Below are 14,720 nucleotides of genomic sequence, written 5' to 3'. Positions count from 1 at the left end.
TTTGCCCTGTCTGTTTGTTTGTTTGCATCATGCTTCAACATTGGCAATAACTTTTGCAATATTGAAGATAGCAACTTGCATGCTATTTTTGCATGCATGACTGTGTATCTCATAGAGCTGCACATTTTGAGTGGTGAAAGGTCAAGGTCATCCTTCAAGGTCAAAGGTCAAATATATGGGGGGACATAGTGTTTTACAAACACATCTTTTTAGTCGTGAAATAAACGGTTTCTTTCTTATTGTAAAAAATCAAATAAATACAGTATATGACTAAAACTTAATGTTAATTCAATTATTCAATGCCAGGCTTATTGCCTCAAGTATAATCAGTTCTAACCTGGGCATGGAATTAATTACAGTCCACTCTCGTTATCTCGAAGTAGGCGGGAACAAGAAAAAATATCGAGATAACGAGAGTTCGAGATATCCGAAAAGCCGAAAGAAAAAAATGAGACGAAAATTTACCTCGTTTTTAACATCTAAATACCTGCTAAGTGGTCTAACTAAAGCCGTCACCGTGTGGCATAATACTCTCTTCCTGATATATACGCGTTTTTTATGAAGGAACAATTAAATTTGCTATTTGAATGCTGCTTAAAATGACGTTTTAAGTATTACAGAATTGCATGAACACATGCGGTTATAATTTTTCTAAATTGTTGAGTAAACATCCGGTAATGTTGCTATTTAAAGCTATGATGCAATTCACGTCCAATCAAGACGAGGGTTTTCCATCTGAACATGCTTAAATAACGTTCTGGAATACTGAACTGTACATGTACATTTTGTAGTTTGAAATACTAATGATAATGACTTTGGAGTTCAATGATAGAACAACATTCTGCAAATTTGCGACGGTTTATATACGCAAAAATATAACTCAATGCATTTTGGAATGTTGGTTGTAAAAACAAGTAGTCTTTCGGCCGGCGATATATTAATTGCAGTTAATTGATGTTAAAGTGACAGTTAAAGTGACAGGCCTTACTCAAGTGTTAATGGCTAACGACATTGCACATGTGTGATCATTGATGCAATTAATGGGTCAATTTCCTACCGAACAGTATCGGGAGCAGCCAGGCGAAGCGGGAGGTGAAGTATCAAAGAAAAATTGTCTCACCTTTTGCCGACACTGGAACAGTTATTCGCACTTCAAGATAAACCACAGTAAAAACATGTAAAATCGGGACTTGGGACAAAATTTTATATCGAGATAACGAATTATTCGACATAACGAAAATCGAAATATGCGATGTTTATTTATAAAGATAAAGAAGGAAAAAAGTTGGGACATTGAGCTTACTTCGACATATCGAGAATATCGAGATATCCGATGTCGAGATAACGAGGGTGGACTGTAGCTATGGCAATTTATCATACCGCTGCATTGATATCTGCCTGATATAACATTGCCTGATATATTATTTTATATCATGGACAACAGGAAGTTCTTATATCAGTCATGTGTGTGGAGGATGGTCATATTACTCGGAATCAACTATAAAGTAATCATTTTTAGTAAAATCTAATCAGATTCAACAAAACAAACAATTTGATACCAAGATGTTATATATTTTAAACACAAAACGCAACACAAACAGCATAATTTTCTTTCTAGCGCAAACAACCACTGTTCCGCCCCCACCTGCATACAAGCCGGCACTTTATCGACTCAACTTCTTAACGACCTTCTGCGTCTGGTGGAACCCAGAAACTGATACATGGAACTCCGAGGGCTGCCAGGTATTGTTAATTCACTTCATTATAACTTTGTCCATCATGCACAGTGTGTTGTGTGTTGTACATCATTTGTCGTCCATCAACTTTTACTTCAAACATTTCTTCAAAACCACGAGGCAGATTTCAGCGAAACTTCACAGGAGTGATCCTTGGGTGACCCACTCTTAATTTTTGTCACATTGTTTGGGTCTGCTGTATATGTTGGTTACTAGAGCTAAAAATAGATTAAAAGAAAAAAATCTCTTCAGAAAGAGTCAGAGATTTAATACTTGGTGTGCAATATTGTATAGTGGTCCTCTACTAAGTTAGTTTAAATCATGCCGTAGGAGTTCGAACTTGCCCTGCTTCGGGGGTCATACTATTTATATAGACTTGTATATTAAATAAAAATTTCTTTCTTAAAAACCACGCTGCGCAGAGCTTTGATGTTTGGTATGTAACATTAGAAAGAGGTCCTGTATGAAGCTTGTTAAAATCACGTCCCTTAGTTAAATACTCAAAAGTGTAATATTTGGTATGTTACATCACATGGACTGGTCTTCTACTAATTATGTTGAAATTATGCCCCTTGGATCAAAGTTAGCACTGCCTCAGAATGAAATATGTTACATTGAAATACATAGAACAAAAACAACATCTTCATTAACCATAAAGGAAACAGCTTTCATATCTGGTGTGTGAGCTCAATTTGTGGTCCTGTAACATAGTTCAAATTATGCCCCTGGGTTCAAAACTGGCCACGCCCCAGGAGAGCAATCTAAGGCCATAGCCATAATTGTTATAAATTTCTAATGTTCTTGAGGGAATATACATACAATTTGAAACATTGACTGATTTCATATTTTAAATGTTACATATTGACTGGTTTCAGACAGATGGTTTGGGTGAGCCTAATCTGCAACCATTTAATACAGTACTTAAATTTGGCTGCAATTTGTAGGTTGGTCCATTAACGGAGGTCACACGAATCCACTGTCGGTGCAACCACCTGACGGCGTTTGGGGCTGGTTTTGCCGTTCCGATGAACACAATCAACCTGAGTGACTCTGCATTCAAGAACCTGGACTCGAACCCGATTGTGTTTGCCACCATGGTCTCCTTGATGTGTCTGTACCTGCTCATGTGCATCTGGGCACGGAAAAAAGATAAGAAAGATGCCATCAAGGTGATTACCAGCGTTCTTACCATGCAGATCAAGATTACAAATTTCCTTACATTAATGCAATCTTGTGACTCTACTTATATGCACACATTTTTTTGGTGAGCTTGTTACTATTGATAAGTGTGTGTGTGTGGGGGGGGTGTCTCATCACGTATCAAACAATTGTTAGCTGCAACAATTGAAGTATCCACTGTAACATTGTAACATTTTGAACAATAGGAATCAACGGGTTGTGAAAGCATTACGCTTTTCAATGGAATACACTTGAAACATTATTAGTAGTAAATGTATGTTATCATTTAAAATTTAAATTATTTTCATTACATTTGAACATTTTTCCTTAAACTTTGACTGCAGCCTAGTTTTGAAGTATTAGTCTGCTCGCATATTAAATTGGTGGTTAACTAAAATAAATTCATTAAAATTTATAAGTTTTTGAAATGATCATTGTTTCAAAGTCTATACAATTTGGTCTAAAAATATTTTTTTCTTCAGTGCTTTGTCTCAATTCTAACTAATTATATGTCTAAGGACAAGATGCTTTTGATTCAATGTTTGCAAACTGATCATTGAGATATTCATATAACTCTGTTTGACATGACATGACCATTATTTTTTATAATCATAAAATGTAACCTGTTCTAATACATAGTCAAAACAGAGTGTGTATATTTTGTTATCACTACATTATTAACTATTAAAGTGTTGGCTTTCATAATTTCATTGTTATGAAATTACATGAGTGGCCATTTAAGAAATGAGATTACATGGAACTTAAAATACTCTTAATTTATAAGTATAGAAGTTCATATAATCAGATTACAGTAAATGATTACAGTAAATGTAACATTTTTCATTGCAAACTGTTTTGATACTATAAGGTATCATTGGTTGAATTTCCATACTGACTTAAACGTGGAACAGATTGTATGCCCGCTAAATATCCTCTTATGAAACAAATAAACATATTATATTTGTGGGTAAGTCAGTTCAAACTATGGTTCTTAGATACAGTGTACAGGTACATCGTAATTTTCAAAGCAATGTTTAATTTTAAATGAGGCCCTTCAAATGTATTCAGTATAAGAATCAGTTGCAAACCATTTTGAACATGTCCAGTTTACCAATACAGCACATGAAGTTCTCTAAAGTAAATTATAACCAAATGATCTGACATATATATGTATCTATATAATATTATGATATGATGGTGTTCTAAAAATTGTGTCTGTCCATTTTGCTGTGTAAAGTTGTGCACATATCGTTACTACAACAAGTTCTCAAAACACAATGCTAGTGTCATGTTCTATATATATTAGCTTGACTTTTTATGGAATAGTCTGATCTCTGCTCACCCAAATCTTGGAGTCCACTGGCTACATAATGCTCTGGTTAGCCCATCTATATAACTGTTTCTAATTACAGGTATTAAATTAAAACTTCACACATGTGTTTCGGGCCATTGTGTGAGGTCTCCGAACAGATTCCATAACTCTGACCTGTAATTTAGTATTATAATATAATTATGCCTCTTTGTACTTATTATGACCCCCTTAGAAGAAGAGGCGGTATATTGCTTTGCACATGTCGGTCTGTCGGTCGGTCCGTCCACCAGGTGGTTTCCGGATGATAACTCAAGAACGCTTGGGCCTAGGATCATGAAACTTCATAGGTACATTGATCATGACTCGCAGATGACCCCTATTGCTTTTGAGGTCACTAGGTCAAAGGTCAAGGTCACGGTGACCCGAAATAGTAAAATGGTTTCCGGACGATAACTCAAGAATGCTTAGGCCTAGGATCATGAAACTTGATAGGTAGATTGATCATGACTTGCAGATGACCCTTATTGATTTTCAGGTCACAAGGTCAAAGGTCAAGGTCACAGTGACCCAAAATAGTAAAATAGTTTTTGGATGATAACTCAAGAACGCTTAGGCCTAGGATCATGAAACTTGATAGGTAGATTGATCATGACTCGCAGATGACCCCTATGGATTTTCAGGTCACTAGGTCAAAGGTCAAGGTCACAGTGACCCGAAATAGTAAAATGGTTTCCGGATGATAACTCAAGAACGCTTATGCCTAGGATCATGACACTTCGTAGGTAGATTGATAATGGCTGGCAGATGACCCCTATTGATTTTCAGGTCACTAGGTCAAAGGTCAAGGTCACGGTGACCCAAAATAGTAAAATGGTTTCCGGATGATAACTCAAGAACGCTTATGCCTAGGATCATGAAACTTCATAGGTACATTAATCATGACTCTCAAATGACCCCTATTGATTTTCAGATCACTAGGTCAAAGGTCACAGTGACCCGAAATAGTAAAATGGTTTCCGGATGATAACTCAAGAACGCTTATGCCTAGGATCATGAAACTTTATAGGTAGATTGATCATGACTCGCAGTTGACCCCTATTGATTTTCAGGTCACTATATCAAAGGTCAAGGTCACGGTGACCTGAAATAGTAAAATGGTTTCCGGATGATAACTCAAGAACGCTAATGGCTATGATAATGAAATTTCATAGGTACATTGATGATGACTTGCAGATGACCCCTATTGATTTTGAGGTCACTAGGTCAAAGGTCAAGTTCATGGTGACCCGAAATAGTAAAATGGTTTCCGGATGATAACTCAAGTACGCTTATGCCTAGGATCATGAAACTTCATAGGTACATTGATCATGACTCGCAGATGACCCCTATCAATTTTGAGGTCACTAGGTCAAAGGTCAAGTTCACGGTGACCCGAAATAGTAAAATGGTTTCTGGATGATAACTAAAGAACACTTATGCCTAGGATCATGAAACTTGATAGGTAGATTGATCATGACTTGCAGATGACCCCTATTGATTTTCAGGTCATTAGGTCAAAGTTCAAGGTCACGGTGACCCGAAATAGATAAATGGTTTCCGGATGATAACTCAAGAACGTTTATGGCTAGGATCATGAAACTTCATAGGTACATTGATCATGACTGGCAGATAACCCCTATTGATTTTCAGGTCATTAGGTCAAAGGTCAAGGTCACAGTGACAAAAAACATATTCACACAATGGCTGTCACTAGAACGGAGAGCCCATATGGGGGGCATGCATGTTTTACAAACAGCCCTTGTTCATTTTGTTAAGGTAAATGTGCAACATATTCATATTTCTGATAAATGTTTGCAATTGAAACTTCAAACAAGTGTTTTAAGTCATTGAGTGAGGTCACTGTCGAAGATCCAGAACTCTGACCTGCAATTTAGCGGTATTATGCCTCTTTTTGTACTAAGTAAATTATGATTAACTATTGCGTGCTAGTACTCTATATCTGCATATAGACTACTGACTGTTGAAATACAACGTAACATATGTTTTCAAGGTCTTTATAACATTTACAGACCAAACCCAATCAATGTAACCAGCTTTTAAGAACGATTATGCCTCATTTTATACTTAATCAAGTCTGGTTAATTTTTGCTTGCACGTTGAAATTCAGGTTGAAGTTTTCATGCAACAAGTATGTTTGTCTATAACTACTATTCAATTGAAACTTCACAAATGTCTTTGGGATAGTCATACAAAGTCACTAGCAAAGGCTCGTAACTCTGACTTACAATGTAACAGAATTATCTCTCTTTTATACTAAGAAATTTCAGGTAACTTTTTAGTGCAATAACTCTAATGTCTATTTGTCAGATATTGAAATTCAACTTTGTATATGTGTTTAGTTTCTTTAATAAACAGTCACTGAATAAGGTCTATACCTTTGACCAGCCGTTTAGCATTATTATGCCTAATTTTGTTCTTTGATAAGTCATGTTACGGTTTGCATACAAATTGATAAATTATTCACTTTCAAGTTTGCATATAACAAGTCTATATCTCTGTGATTACTACTAATATTCTTTTGAAACTTGACACATGTCTTTAACCCTTTGTATGCTGGGAAATTTTCGTCATGCTAAAATGTCATCTGCTGAATTTCTAAATAAGATCATCACATAAAGTGATTTACCAAGGCCCATTACTCTGAGCAGCAATTGGACAGAATTATTCCCCTTATTGTACTTTTTACTGAAGAAATTCAGGTTTGCATAATAGCTAACATGCAGACATATAATAGTATTGCCTTTTGTTGCCAGTTGGGTCAAGGTCAAGGTCACTGTTGATAAAAATAGATACAAAGTTTGTGCTCCATAACATTAGTTAGGATGGTGATATTGTGTTAAAATGTTGTGTGTAGGCAGGTTATAAGCTGATTTATAAATGGATTGCATTGGGATCAAGGTCACTGTAACTAAAAATATAAAAAAGTATTTAATCTTGATTATTTAACTCTTTGCACGCTGGAAAATTTGTCGTCTGCTAAAATGTTGTCTGATAAATTTCTAAAATTCGCATTTTCTTCGATTTTTTCCAAGAACACTATCAGAATAGCAAACAGTTTGGATCCTGATGAGACGCCATGTTCAGTAGCATCTCATCTGGATCCAAACTGTTTGCAAAGGCCTTTAAAATTTGGTTCCAGCGCTGAAAGGTTAAGTTGGATAATGGTATTGTGCTCTAATTTTGTTTGCGGGTGGCATATGTGCAAAACAAGGGTAGGATTGCATTTTGGGCGAGTTTGGTCATATTCATTGTTTCTTCAATTAGAAAAGTGGTCTCTGCTCAATAAATTGAGTTTAGATGGAGGTATTGTGCTGTAAATGTGTGTGGGTAGCTTACATGCAATCCTTGCTTTCAAATTTAATTTTGGAATGGTCAAATTTCTTGTTTTATAAATTTTCAGATTTAGGTTAACATAATTATACATATAACTTCTAGGGATATTCAACATCAAATATGTCATTGTGATCATTATATCAGTTGACTGACAGAAAATGTTCATTTTACTATCAAAGCATAAGAATAGTCCAGCATGATGTGTTCGGACAACTGTTACAAAACATTGTTCTTGCATTTTTTTAAATCATACCAAATCCCTACAATATTTATTTTGGCCCCTTCAAAGAAGAGGGGGTATATTGTTTTGCACATTTAGGTCGGTCGGTCCGTCGGTCGGTCCGTTCACCAAATGGTTTCCGGATGATAACTCAAGAACGCTTAAGCCTAGCTAGGATCATGAAACCTTATAAGTACATTGATCATGACTGGAAGATGACCCCTATTGATTTTGAGGTCACTAGGTCAAAGGTCAAGGTCACGGTGACCCAAAATAGTAAAATGGTTTCCGGATGATAACTCAAGAACGCTTAGGCCTAGGATCATGAAACTTCATAGGTATTGATTTTCAGGTCACTAGGTCAAAGGCTAGGTCTCAGTGACTCAAAACAGTAAAATGGTTTCCGGATGATAACTCAAAAACGCTTAAGCCTAGGATCATGAAACTTCATAGGTACATTGATCATGACTGACAGATGACCCCTATTGATTTTCAGGTCACTAGGTCAAAGGTCAAGGTCACAGTGACTCAAAATAGTAAAATGGTTTCCGGATGATAACTCAAGAATGCTTAGGCCTAGGATCATGAAACTTCATAGGTACATTGATCATGACTGGCAGATAACCCCTATAGATTTTCAGGTCACTAGGTCAAAGGTCAAGGTTACAGTGATTTGAAACAGTAAAATGGTTTCCGGATGATAACTCAAGATAGCTTAGGCCTAGGATCATGAAACTTCAAAGGTACATTGATCATAAATAGCAAATGACCCCTATCGATTTTCAGGTCACTAGGTCAAAGGTCAAGATTGCAGCAACCTGAAGCAGTAAAATGGTTTCTAACGTATTCACACAATGGCTTCCACTACAACTGACAGCACATTTGGGGGTTATGCGTGTTTTACAAACAGCCCTTGTTATTTAGGGTACAAAATTTGTGAGAAGACTGTAATTGGGAGGGTTAGATGAGAGGTTGTTTTGACATGTAAAGACATCTGGCTACTATTCTGATATGGAAACAGAAATGATTATGGTTTATAGCGTTTTAGAGTTGAATATAGAATGGACAAAATGTAAAAATAATGTCAGCCTCATTCTTGGAAATCTGAGCTTAATGCATGTGCAGTAAGTGTCATACCAGAGTATCCGGTGCAGCTCACACAGTCTTAATGCATGTGCAGTAAGTGTCATACCAGATTATCCGGTGCAGCTCACACAGTCTTAATGCATGTGCATTAAGTGTCATACCAGATTACCCGGTGCAGCTCACACAGTCTTAATGCATGTGCATTAAGTGTCATACCAGATTACCCGGTGCAGCTCACTCAGTCTTAATGCATGTGCATTAAGTGTCATACCAGATTATCCGGTGCAGCTCACACAGTCTTAATGCATGTGCATTAAGTGTCATACCAGATTATCCGGTGCAGCTCACACAGTCTTAATGCATGTGCATTAAGTGTCATACCAGATTATCCGGTGCAGCTCACACAGTCTTAATTCATGTGCATTAAGTGTCATACCAGAGTATCCGGTGCAGCTCACACAGTCATGTGCATTTAGTGTCAAACCAGATTATCCGGTGCAGCTCACACAGTCTTAATGCATATGCATTAAGTGTCATACCAGATTATCCGGTGCAGCTCACACAGTCTTAATGCATGTGCATTAAGTGTCATACCAGAGTATCCGGTGCAGCTCACACAGTCTTAATGCATGTGCATTAAGTGTCATACCAGATTATCCGGTGCAGCTCACACAGTCTTAATGCATGTGCATTAAGTGTCATACCAGATTATCCGGTGCAGCTCACACAGTCTAAATGCATGTGCATTAAGTGTCATACCAGATTACCCGGTGCAGCTCACACAGTCTTAATGCATGTGCATTAAGTGTCATACCAGATTATCCGGTGCAGCTCACACAGTCTAAATGCATGTGCATTAAGTGTCATACCAGATTATCTGGTGCAGCTCACACAGTCTTAATGCATGTGCATTAAGTGTCATACCAGAGTATCCAGTGCAGCTCACACAGTCTTATGTGCATTAAGTGTCATACCAGATTATCCGGTGCAGCTCACACAGTCTTATCTGGGACATTACTTTCCCTAGATTGGATTTGTGTATAGGAAGGAATTTTCTGATCACCAAAATACAATAAAAGTGGAAAGTCAAGTGTCTTTCCTGATTAGCCCGTGTGGACTGCACAAGCTAATCTGGGATGAAACTTTACGCACATGCATAAAGCCTAGTTTTCCCAGAATGAAGCTGATAAAATGAAATCTTAGGATGATGTGTTGTGCCATCTTAGGATGATGTGTTGTGCCATCTTAGGATGATGTGTTGTGCCATCTTAGGATGATGTGTTGTGCCATCTTAGGATGATGTGTTGTGCCATCTTAGGATGATGTGTTGTGCCATCTTAGGATGATGTGTTGTGCCATCTTAGGATGATGTGTTGTGCCATCTTAGGATGATGTGTTGTGCCATTTCAGGCGGGAGTGTCACCATTGCCAGATAATGATCCACGAGATAAGTACCTCTACGAGATCACCCTGTACACAGGGGCACGCAAAGGGGCAGGTAACTGGAGTTGAAACCATAGCATGATGCTATATATATATAGAGAGAGAGTTTTTCTTTCAGTAATATTGGTGTGCACATACTATATTTTTTCACTTGGTAGTATTATTATACCACTTTTTTAAACATGCAATATGATCCTTAATTTTAACCCTTAATGCAAATTTTTTTTCTTATGCCATAGAAAAAAGTTTGCTTTAAGCATATGTTTTCCTTTCAAATCTAATCAAATTTAAAGTGTTTACTCAATGAATGTTGAAAAATTATTCTGAACAATGTCCTCCTGCTGAGCAAAATCCTTAAAATAAATAAAATGATGAATGATATTTAAGAGGCCCTTAAAATTATGTTTTTGCATTCCTGTATTAAACATAATAAAATGACCCAGTTTTTTACAACTAAACCCTGACTTTTATTTCAAATTGAAAATACTGTTCAAATCTTAAAACTTATTCACACCTTAATGGCACATTCTCTTTTTACCCATTTGAGGTACTACATTTTGCTTTAATGTTTTGTTGTGCACCACAATTAACCCTGCCCATATTCTCAAGTGTCTTGTGTTATGGCCTGTTTGTTTAACAAACAACTCTGTTTGATCTGCTTTACAAATATTTGTATTCATATAATTAGATATAACAGCCTTGGTTTATGGAACAGTACTGAAAATCTTCTGTTTTAACTACAATCATTTTTTTATTATTAATTATTTGTTCTAGCAAAAAATGAGTTAATATAAAAATTATCTATTGTCAGCATTTGTGTCAGAAGTCAAATACTCTGCTGTTTGTAATGTTGTTGTATCAAATGCTGACTTTTCCAATTAACAATATTTCATCAAGCCATTCCACAACAAAACCTATATTAATGTTCTTTTTTACTTGTATATTATATAATTGTTTATTGCTAATCACATTGAATGGTGTGCGAAATACTGTTATTGTTATGCCTTTTGTTTAACAAATGCAATGACAACATCTATGTGAACCATTATTAAAATGATTTTGAAGTTGGATTTTTCATTATCATCACTGATATCACTTGAACAGGTCTGTACACATAAGGTTATTTCAACATTTTCTAGTTTGAAACAAAAGCTGGCATTAAGTATTAATAACATTTGCCCCTATCTTTCTGCATTGGCACAGAAGCAAAATGCTTTGGAATCTGGTTTTCTAGTCTCTCTGAAAAAACATTCCTATCAGTATCCAATACTAATGTAGAATTCTTTTTGTCATTTTAATGAAGGCTAATATTTGTGTTACCACTTTTTTTCCATAATTTATTACTTTCTGACCAGGCACTACAGCAAAGGTTTCGTTCATCCTGACCGGGGACAATGCTGAGACAGCCCCTCGGGCTGTGGAGGACCCAGAGAGGCCCATCCTGGGGCGCGGGGCAGTGGACACCTTCATCATGGCTGTTCCTGAACCTCTTGGGAGCCTCACACATCTCAGGTAGGACCTCAACCCCTCAAGAGCCTCACACATATCAGGTAGGACCTCAACCCCTTGGGAGCCTCACACATCTCAGGTAGGACCTCAACCCCTTGGGAGCCTCACACATCTAAGGAAGGGCCTGAACCCCCTGGGAGCCTCTCACATCTCAGGTAGGGCCTCAACCACTAGGGAGCGTCACACATCTCAGTTAGGTAGGGCCTCAACCCTTTGGGAGCCTCACACATCTCAGGTAGGGCCTCAACCCCTTAGGATCCTCACAAATCTCAAGTAGGGTCTCAACCCCTCAGGAGCCTCACACATCTCAGGTAGGGTCTCAACCTCTAGGGATCCTCACACATCTCAAGTAGGGTCTCAACCCCTTGGGAGCCTCACACATCTCAGGTTGGGCCTTAACCCCTTAGGAGTTTGCAATGCTCAGGTAGGGCCTCAACCCCTCAGGAGCCTCACACATCTCAGGTAGGGCCTCAACCCCTCAGGATCCTCACACATCTCAGGTAGGGCTCAACCCCTCAGGAGCCTAACACATCTCTGGTAGGGCCTTCAACCCCTTGGGAGCCTCACACATCTCAGGTAGGGCCTCAACTCCTTGGGAGCCTCACACATCTCAGGTAGGGCCTCAACCCCTCAGGAGCCTTACACATCTCAGGTAGGGCCTCAACCCCTCAGTAGCCTCACACATCTCAGGTAGGGTCTCACACCTCTTGGGATCCTCATACATCTCAGGTAGGGTATCAACCTCTAGGATCCTCACACATCTCTGGTAGGGCCTCAACCCCATGGGAGCCTCACACATCTCAGGTAGGGCCTCACACCTCTTGGGAGCCTCACACATATCAGGTAGGGTCTCAACCTCTAAGGATCCTCACACATCTCTGGTAGGGCCTCATACCTCTTGGGAGCCTCACACATCTCAGGTAGGGTTTCAACCACTAGGGATCCTCATACATCTCTGATATGGCCTCAACCCCTCAGGAGCCTCACACATCTCAGGTAGGGCCTCAACCCCTCAGGAGTCTCACACATCTCAGGTATGGCCTCAACCCCTTGGGAGCCTCACACATCTCAGGTAGGGCCTCAACCCCTTTGTAGCCTCACACATTTCAGGTAGGGCCTCAACCTTTTGGGAGCCTCACACATCTCTGGTAGGGCCTCAACCTTTTGGGAGCCTCACACATCTCAGGTAGGGCCTCAACCTTTTGGGAGCCTCACACATCTCAGGTAGGGCCTCAACCCCTCAGGAGCCTCGCAGATCTCTGGTAGGGCTCAACCCCTCGGGAGACTCACACATCTCAGGTAGGGCCTCAACCCCTCAGGAGCCTCACACATCTCAGGTAGGGCCTCAACCCCTCAGGATCCTCACACATCTCAGGTAGGGCCTCAACCCCTCAGGAGCCCCACACATCTCAGTGCCTTACACCTATTGTGAGCCTCACACATGTCAGGTAGGGTCTCAACCCCTCATGATCCTCACACATCTCAGGTCGGGCCTTAAGCGCAGGAGCCTCACACATCTCAGGTAGGGTCTCAACCCCTGGGGAGCCTCACACATCTCAGGTAGGGCCTCAACCTCTCAGGAGCCTCACACATCTCAGGTAGGGCCTCACACCTCTTTGGAGCCTCACACATCTCAAGTAGGGTCTCAACCCCTCAGGAGCCTCACACATCTCTAGTAGGGCCTCAACCCCTTGGGAGCCTCACACATCTCAGGTAGGGCCTAAACTCCTTGGGAGCCTCACACATCTCAGGTAGGGCCTCAACCCCTCAGGAGCCTTACACATCTCAGGTAGGGCCTCAACCCCTCAGTAGCCTCACACATCTCAGGTAGGGTCTCACACCTCTTGGGATCCTAATACATCTCAGGTAGGGTATCAACCTCTAAGATCCTCACACATCTCTGGTAGGGCCTCAACCCCTCAGGAGCCTCACAGATCTCTGGTAGGGCTCAACCCCTCGGGAGACTCACACATCTCAGGTAGGGCATCAACCCCTCAGGAGCCTCACACATCTCAGGTAGGGCCTCAACCCCTCAGGATCCTCACACATCTCAGGTAGGGCCTCAACCCCTCAGGAGCCCCACACATCTCAGGTAGGGCCTTACACCTATTGTGAGCCTCACACATGTCAGGTAGGGTCTCAACCCCTAATGATCCTCACACATCTCAGGTCGGGCCTCAAGCGCAGGAGCCTCACACATCTCAGGTAGGGCCTCAACCCCTGGGGAGCCTCACACATCTCAGGTAAGGCCTCAACCTCTCAGGAGCCTCACACATCTCAGATAGGGCCTCACACCTCTTTGGAGCCTCACACATCTCAAGTAGGGTCTCAACCCCTCAGGATCCTCACACATCTCAGGTAGGGCCTCAACCTCAGGAGCCTCACACATCTCAGGTAGGACCTCACACCTCTTGGGAGCCTCACACATCTCAAGTAGGGTCTCAACCCCTTTGGAGCCTCACACATCTCAGGTAGTGTCTCAACCCAACAGGAGCCTCACACATCTCAGGTAGGGCCGCAACCTCAGGAGCCTCACACATCTCAGGTAGGGCCTCAACCTTTTGGGAGCCTCACACATCTCAGGTACGGTCTCAACCTCGTGGGAGCCGCACACATCTCAGGTAGGGCTCAACCCCTGGAGAGCCACAGACATCTCAGGTAGGGCCTCAACCCCTGGGGATCCTCACACATCTCAAGTAGGACATCAACCCCTCAGGAGCCTCACACATCTCAGGTACGGCTCAATTCCTCAGGATCCTCACACATCTCAGGTATAGCCTCACACATCTCAGGTAGGGCCTCAACCTCTCAGGAGCCTCACACATCTCAGGTAGGGCTTCAC

The 14,720-nt window shown here is 40.4% G+C and overlaps 1 protein-coding gene across 1 annotated transcript in view; it reads left to right on the top strand.

Moving 5' to 3' along the window:
• LOC127869971 (uncharacterized) overlaps positions 1 to 14,720 on the top strand; it is a 96,980-nt gene that overhangs the window by 56,958 nt on the left and 25,302 nt on the right. The window contains 4 exon segments of the mRNA XM_052412630.1: positions 1,619 to 1,743; positions 2,681 to 2,905; positions 10,337 to 10,424; positions 11,725 to 11,881. Of these exon segments, the coding sequence (XP_052268590.1) occupies positions 1,619 to 1,743; positions 2,681 to 2,905; positions 10,337 to 10,424; positions 11,725 to 11,881 (595 nt within the window).

The sequence above is a fragment of the Dreissena polymorpha genome, chromosome 2 (genome assembly GCF_020536995.1).
Source record: "Dreissena polymorpha isolate Duluth1 chromosome 2, UMN_Dpol_1.0, whole genome shotgun sequence".
Lineage (NCBI taxonomy): Eukaryota > Metazoa > Mollusca > Bivalvia > Myida > Dreissenidae > Dreissena > Dreissena polymorpha.
This window is presented reverse-complemented; position numbering and strand designations above follow the sequence as displayed.